This window comes from Cyprinodon variegatus, unplaced genomic scaffold, assembly GCF_000732505.1.
Source record: "Cyprinodon variegatus isolate N-32 unplaced genomic scaffold, C_variegatus-1.0 Scaffold779, whole genome shotgun sequence".
NCBI lineage: Eukaryota > Metazoa > Chordata > Actinopteri > Cyprinodontiformes > Cyprinodontidae > Cyprinodon > Cyprinodon variegatus.
This window is the reverse complement of record NW_015151232.1, coordinates 92,952-101,199: the sequence shown is the minus strand read 5'-3', so window position 1 is coordinate 101,199 and position 8,248 is coordinate 92,952. Positions and strand designations below refer to the sequence as shown.

Below are 8,248 nucleotides of genomic sequence, written 5' to 3'. Positions count from 1 at the left end.
CCACCCTCCAGTCGCCCTTCTTTTAAAGGGGAGCCTCCACCCAATACAGCTTCGCTGTCCATGACTTGCATGCCATGTTGAAGAGGTGTGTCAGCCACAGCAGCCTATTTCCCTTCGTAGTCGATCGGTCTAGTCTGGTTCTGCTGGAGGTTTCTTCCTGTTCAAAGGGAGTTTTTCCTCTCCACTGTCGCTACAAGCATGCTTAGTGTGAGGGATTGCAGAAAAGTCAATGAGTCGATGCAATCAGCTGGTTTTCCTTAGATAGAAAACTTTGAATCAATTTGATGACGTGTTGTGAATGGGCGCTATAGAAATAAACTGAATAGAATTGAATCTCTCTCCATGTTCCTTCCAAACTCCTCTCAGCCCAGTTTTTAACATTTTTTTTATTGCCTGTGTGACAGTCGGACAACTTAACGCTTGGCCTCACGGTACCAGGCTCACTAGGATTAGGATAGCATTGCCTACTGCTGGTGTCCACCACCGCATTTCACTGCTGGCATCTGTGTGTGTTTGTACTTTTTCCAAACATATTTGTTTTTTTTTTTTTCCTCTCCTAGACAAGAGCTAAAGCAATACCTCCCATCACAAGGCATGCCCAACATAAACCCTGAAGAAATCCTGTCAATCTTCCATAATGCGTTAGCCGCCATGGTGTCTCTCAATCAACCAGATGCCAAAATCCGATTTATTGGTGAGTAGAAGCTGTTATTTCCATGAGGATAACAATGATGCTATTTGTATGAATGCCATAACTGTGCTAATCTTGTATCCCAGAGACTCTTGGCGCCCTCCCTTTGTTTGGCTCCAATGTTTTCCTGGCCAAGAAGGTTAGTCAGCGAGGCTGTCCTTCCCCCTGCTTAGTCAGCCTCAACAAGGAGGGAGTGCATTTCATTCATCCTACAACTCAGGTAATTTTTCTTCTTTAAAATCATGGCTTAAGCCTTTCTCATGATATGTTAGCAGTTTTAGAGTAAGTTTCTGTTGTTGCTGTGTGAATTTGTGCTTTTGCTTTATATCACATTCCCTCCATCCATTTAGTTGTGTGGAATTTAAAAGCAGTATTAAATGTATTTTCTCAGGTAAATCAGTCTTAAAGGGCAACTCACCCTGAAAACAACCTTCTTTTGCAGATAAAATGTATAAAGGTTTATTCATAGCTAACGTTCCTTAGTACCAGCAAGTCGCTGGATAAAAAGGCTCATCGTCGCATTTGCTAGTTGTCGGTTTCACCTTAATGTGGCGGACCTGGATTTTGCGGATTGAGTGGAAGATCCTTCACAGATCCTCCCGGTTCAAGGAGTCTAGGAGCTACAGCTGCATCACAGCCACTAAATTAAAACAGTTTTAAAAACAATCTATACCCTTTAAAATGTTGCTCTTGTGTGACAGTTTAGACCCAATTTTTTCTTTTTCAGATTTTTTTCTCCTCTTTTTTTCCCCCGTTTCTCTTTTTGATGCTAATGTCCCGTTAATCTGCATTTAAGGCAATGAAGTAAAAAAAAAATAATTATATATATATATATATATCTCTACAAATGTCTCAGAAGTATTTTTCCCTTCTTTTGTCAACATCATTTTCTCTGTCCTGTATTTTGATTGAAGAAGCTTCTCCTTGCTGTGCGCCTTCTTCTGACGCCACAGCCACGCCTAGACCCTGATTAGTTTTCACAAGTAAAAAAGAAGCTAAAGTTCTGATTTTTCAACACCTGTGGTTTTTGCTCTGTATTCTCTCTTCGCTATAATCGCCATAAATCAGCTTTTTTCGTCACCTAGCCTCGTCGTGCTGAACTCCTGAGCTGCATGGGGATAACATTTTCATCGATCACTCCAGGCGTGAAAACCGTGTGTTAACCCAACATTATACTGCTTTTTTCTTGTCTCAGGCATTATTTTGATCATTACCTACACATTTTTTAAATCGTGCTTTTGTGCCTAAAACCGCTCGTTTGGCTCCCCCCTCAGGTGAAAATAAGGTACTGCATCTTAGTGTTGCTGCGCCTTAACCACGGATGTGATGTAATTTAGGAGGACTGATGTCCACAGCTCTACCCTGGCAGTGCTGCCTTAAACTGGGACATGTAGACAGCTCTGTACGACATCTGTGGTGTTACTGGATGGTAGTTAATACAGGGCAGCAAACTTCTAGTGTTTGCTCTTTGACATTAGATGCTATTACCAACCTGAACTGTCCACATCCGTCTCACCAAGGTGGTAACTGAGCGCTGAAATTGGAGCATTAAATAGCAGCTGCATACCGGCCTAAATCTTTACTGGTACGCGTTACTGGACTGTTCCAACTTACTTACAGCCCTGGGTAAAAATGGAGCTCAATTGAAGAAGCCAATTGCTTACCTTTATCCACCTGCGACACAGCCAATCAGCTTTGAAGCACACCTCCATGAAAGCCAATCGGCATCCAAAGTTCATCTTAAAAGGCCTCCGATCCGCACGGTCTGCTCCTGTGCGCAGGTTGTGGATGCGCTGTCTGACTTCATTCAGATGACACCATATCAGTCCCCCTCCAGCCCCTCCTCCACCATCGTAGCTAAAGCTTCATCAGAGTTTAACTCCTCCTGGACTCTTACTACGTTCCCTCTCTCATTTCAACCAGTCTGACAGAAGACCGCCATGTTGAGCCTGGTTCTCCCAGAGGTTTCTTCTCAACGGCGAGTTTTTCCTCTCAACTGTCGCTTCATGCTTGCTCATCATGGACAGGTTCTCTCAACCTGTGTTATCCAACTGGACTTCCATCTTCCAGATCCCTGAGTGAAGCTCTAGTATCAGCTCATGCAGTCCACTGGATCTCCTCATAAATCTCAGCACACCGTCTCTCTAACCAGCAGTCTACAGACTGACCAACTTCCTCTATCTCCACTCCACCACCAGTTTTAGGCCTGGGGGGGGAAACAGCCCTATTCTTTGCTCCTGTTCATGAAAATCTATCAAAACGAAGTGCTATGTTTCCTGCCGAGGTCTGAGCGCCAAAGACAAAGTAATTGTATCAATAAATTTATCCTAATTGCCTTTTCTCTTGGTGTGAGTTTTCCAGATTGAACTATATTACTTGTCACATGTTAAATACACAGGCACTTATTTTACTTACTGTGGAACTAAAGCTCTTTCTAAAATAATATGCAATGCCCCTTTATTCTACTATTTTAAAGTGTTTCTCTAATAAAAAATTTAGTTTCATAAATAAATCTTGGTTTTCGTGTCATGATGGTTTTGGTGTCTGTCTGTAGGAGCGAGTTTTTCTGATCGCTCTGGGAGAAGTTCAGTCCATGCGCACCATCCGTGCTAAGAGGACAGGGAAGCTTCCCTCCGTGGAGATTCAGTACGGCCTCGCTGGACAGCAGAAGGTTCTGATTCATCTCAAGCAGGTAAAAGCTTGTTTCTGGTTTAATGTTGTTGGTTTGTTCTTTTTGTTGGATAACTTTATGCTTTACAGTGATGCAGTGATCGATTTATGTTTTTCAACCCATGTATGGAGGCCTTAGTCCTCGACGCGGGTGACCCGGGTTCGAATCTGACCTGTGGACCCTATACTTCTCCTCTCTCAAACCCCCTTTCCTGTCAGCCTACTGTCCAAAAAAACAGCCACTAGGGCTCTAAAAAAATAGGAACAACTCTTTTAGTAAGAGTTGACGTTAAAGTAGGTCACTTCTTTTATCTCCTCATTAAGCGTTTTTCCTTGTTTAATACACCTTTAATCTCATAATGTTAAGATTTTATGTTTTATGTTTGTTTCGTAATTTTAGGACTTTGGTCTCAATGTTACAACTTTATTCTTGTTACTTTGATTTCTTAATGTTACGATTTAATTCTCACTCATCTAATATCACGACTTAATTCTTTTAATCTGGTTTTATTTTTTGTGAGTTAAAAACTGCAGATCTCTTCAAATGGCGCTAATAGTGCGTCGTAATTTTGACATCCAGTTTTTTACCCAAATACTATTAGAGTTAAAGCCAACAGCTTTTTAGAAAAACAGTAAAAGTGATCTACAGATGAATTCATGAGGTCTAAAAAATGCATATTGGTTTAGTATTGTTGATAAATGTCAGTGAAAGCAGCGTTCTTTGAATTGCATTTTTGTTCTGTTTCAGGCTAAAGAATTGTGCCACATCCTTGCGATGGCAGTGGAAGAGCAGATGATGCAACAATGAGTCACCGGTTCCCGTTCAGATCGCCTGTAGATGCCACGCTCACATTACTGCTGGTTTTTTCTTGATCCCATTTGGTCGTTTGTTTAAATCACTTTATAATGTGTCTAATGTTTTTAAACAGAAAAATAAATTATTTGCTGATCTTCTCGCTTCTAATGATCCAATCAAAGAGAAAACTACAGACGTAACTCTTCAAATTATTGCTTCATGAATCAAAACCTGATGTCGTTCATTATTTAAAGTCTTTATCACACTGTCAGAATGTTATGACGGGTTAATAATGATTGAAGTCGATTCGGGTTCGCCTGTCAGTTACTGTAAGTAAATAAGTTATAAACATTAAAGAAACGTGATAATTAATTTCTGTTGTACTCACTTTGTTCCATTTATGGGGATCCAATAGGAGGTCTATGTCAGGGTTTGGTTATGGTTTGTTGACCTGAAAGCAGAGGCAGGAAGCCAGAGGTGAGATTTCTTGGTGATTTAATGAAAGTGAACTGAAAGCAGAGGCAGGTTATCCAAAATATGAAAACAAAGTTCAAATAAATGGGAAACCGGGAATCCAAAAATCCAAAATGAAAACAAAGTCAAAACGTACCAAAAAACATGGAGACATCAGGGGAATCACTGTAACGAGGAGGAAGGCTCAGGGAGACGAGTTGGAGGAAGATAGACGAGGACCCGGCAAAGAGGAACTGAAGAGAGCATTTATAGAAGACAGAATCTAAGAGAGGGCTAATGAGCAGATTGGGAACAGGTGAGCAGAGAGCAGAACACAAAGGGAGCTAGGGAAAAAGGAGACCACAAGAGGGCAGCAAATAAAAACCTGGAAGACTGGAAATTAAACCACTAAGACTATAAAAACATGGAGCAAAGTAAAACTAAACGCTCAAAAGAAAACAACAGAACCAAGACTGAGACAGTAACTAAGAAAAAAACCCAAAGAACACAACAAAATAAGAATTAAACCATAAAAAACTCTAAAACAAAGAGCAAAGCAAAACTGAACATCCAAAAGAAAAAACCCAACAGTCTGATTTATCATTACATTTAACCCAGATGGATTAAAACCTAATTTCTTAATGCAAACATTTTGTATTTGCTTAAATGTGACTCCTAGAAGTACTTCTTTTTTCTAGAGTAGCAGTGTGGAGGTGTTTATGCCTGATATGATGTAGTTTCATGTTGAAGACTCTGCTCTAGTGTCTGATTTGGTATAAACTGCAAACTGTTCAAAGCTTCACTTTTGGTCGCCTTTAACTATTAGATAACTTTATTATTTGTTATATCAAATTAATTTGATAAAAGGAAAATGTTTAAAGAGCAATGCTGCTAACCAGATTACTGGACTAAGAATAACAAATAGTTCAACTCTGACCGACTTTGTTCTTTAATTCAGTTCAATTCAGTTTATTCCTATAGCGCCAATTCACATCACGTCATCTCAAGACATTTTACAGTTCATCAAAGCATCCAGTCAGATTGATTCAAAGTTTTCTATCTAAGGAAAACCAGCTGATTGCATCAAATCATTGACTCTTCAGCAATCCCTCACAATAAGCATACTTGTAGCGACAGTGGAGAGGAAATTCTCCCTTTTAACAGGAAGGAACCTCCAGCAGAACTAGGCTCAGTGTGAGCGGCCATCTGCTGAGGCCGACTGGGGTTCAAGGAGACAGAAGCAGACTTAGAAAATGTCTGGTCTGGTCTACAGACACCATCCTGCAGGACAATTGTGTGGCCTTGCAGTTGAAACAGACTGAGTGAAAACTTTTATTGTGAGTAAATTGCATAAATTAATATATGAAATAAGAGAAATCTAAATTTTCAGACAACAGTGGTCATATCCTAGCAGCAGGTTTCAGCACAGTGCGGTGCCAGGCAGGTGGCTGCTGTAAACAAAGCGGCAGGTGTATCTCAGGCCATTGATTCCAAAGGGAAAAAAGGAAGATAGCTGATGAGAAAAGAGGATTCAAAGAAGAATGGAGCGAATAATTTGCTTTTATTACCAATCAGGAAGGATTGCCTGCATGTTTGCTTTGGAATGAGAGGTTGTCAAATAATAAAAAGAGTTATTAGGAAAGGCATTTCCAGGGAAGGCTAAATCTGCAGCCCACCATCAAGCTGGGAATGAAAGAAAAAGTGTGATTGCAGAACTTTTGGATAAATTAGAGGAGAGCAAAGATAAATTTAAGAAATAGATTGCATCTCCAAACTACACTACTACTGCTGGTTTGGTTGCAAACATAGAAAACCGTTCATAGATCAAACAGGTAGCGCTCTGATGCAGGGATGGGAACTTTCTTCTATTTTTGGCCCCAAATCCTCAGAATAAACTTAACACCAAGGAACACTGGTGACGGAGGATGAGGGATTTCAGGGTTAGAGAGCTCTGCTCTGATGGATGTCAGTTCCTGCTTGGTTCCTCATGACTCCATCAGCTCCTCCCAACAGAAACACGTCCACCATAGAAAGATTCCTTTATCCTATTTCCACCAATGCAACAAAACCTAAACCGTGCAGTCAAGTGCGGTGAAGCAGAGCTTGGTGAACTTATATTAGACTTTTACATTTTTGCGGCTTCAGACAGATTAGTTTTGTGTTTTTTTTGTCCTATGTGGCTATTTGAGCAGTTTGGGTTGCCGACCCCTGCTATAGATAATAATACATTTTTACTTTTTTCATCTAGTAGTGGAATAATAATTAACACAAATCAAATAAACATTTTGCCAAATAAAACAAAAAACTCACACTCAGAGCCTACGGTACTTCACACATGGCTCTGCAAAGAGAAGGCTGCTGCAGACGGACAGATAATATTACATTACATAATTACATATCCTTTGAAATTTTTACCAGAATCGTTTAGATATATTCAGAAAGGAAAAGGAAAAGTAGTGAGGATGCCTTCCAACACACTAAGCTCATAGCAGCATAACTAACACGGTTCCTTCAAATAAACATTTATGTGAACGAAATGAACTGATTCACTATCATTAACTCATTCATTACTTTAGCTTGCTAAAGGTAATGGTGGTAGTTAGGATCACCAAGCTAACCCATTACACACTACTAAATGCTGCTGAGGGGGGATTTTTCAAGTGGCAGTCACTCAAACTGGTAAATTATAAATCATCAGTCACATAAGTGAGTGAACCCAAAACCCAGGTTTTCTTTCAGTTTAAATATTTTCCCTTATTTGTGTCACGGTTTGGTTGGAGGATTTTGTGAGGACCCAAATGCAGAGGCTGAGAGGCAGAGGTGAGTTCTTTGATGATTTAATGGGATAACACAGGTAGCAAAAACAGGAATCCAAAAATCCAACATAAAAATAAAACACTAACCAGAACCATGGAGACATCAGGGGAAAACTATCACAAGGTGCCAGGGTGAGATAAAGTAAGACGAGGAACGAGCACTGAGGGACTGCACAGGGAGTGTATTTATGGCTGACTGAACAAAGGCAGGACTAACGAGCTGATAAGGAGCAGGTGTGATTAGAGCTGAAGAGGAAGCCAAGGGAAAAGAAAACACGAGAGGGCAACAGAGGACAGACAAAGAAAAGCCTAAGAAACTTAAATAAATCCAGAACACACCAATAAAGCTAGAAAACAAGAAAAAAAGGCGAAACTGAAAATGTAGAGAAAATCAACAGAACCAAGATCGTTACAATTTGAATATCAATACATTTCAACACATTGGAACAATAAAGGATGGTGCCTCTCTTACGAAACCAAAGAACATTTGTGTTACATGAGTGAAGCTTTAGTTTTCAAATCAGATCCTGAATAACCCAAAAAAATTCTAAGTAAAGCTAAAGAGTAAGGTTATTATCGTTACCTAAAAGAAATGAAAAGAGAACTAGAATTTTTTTAAAAAGTGTTAACTGAAAGAAAGATAAAAGCTGGACCTTGCAAAAATAACATAGCTTAAACTGCATTTTGAGTTTACAAAACTAAAATCAAACTGAATGATACATTTTAAAAGGGAATGTATTTAGTTTTCATTTTTTTTTTTTATAATGTATTAATGTGAGGCAGAGGCCATTCTAGGATCAGAGGTTTAGAACATTTAAAAAA

At 39.6% G+C, this 8,248-nt stretch overlaps 1 protein-coding gene across 1 annotated transcript in view; it reads left to right on the top strand.

The window, feature by feature from the left end:
* The window catches only part of LOC107098457 (unconventional myosin-XVB-like), a 53,041-nt gene extending 48,842 nt beyond the window's left edge, over nt 1–4,199 (top strand). Inside the window, 4 exon segments of the mRNA XM_015396169.1 lie at nt 561–694; nt 778–911; nt 3,246–3,383; nt 4,110–4,199. Of these exon segments, the coding sequence (XP_015251655.1) occupies nt 561–694; nt 778–911; nt 3,246–3,383; nt 4,110–4,199 (496 nt within the window).
* The last annotated feature ends 4,049 nt before the right edge of the window (nt 4,200–8,248 follow it).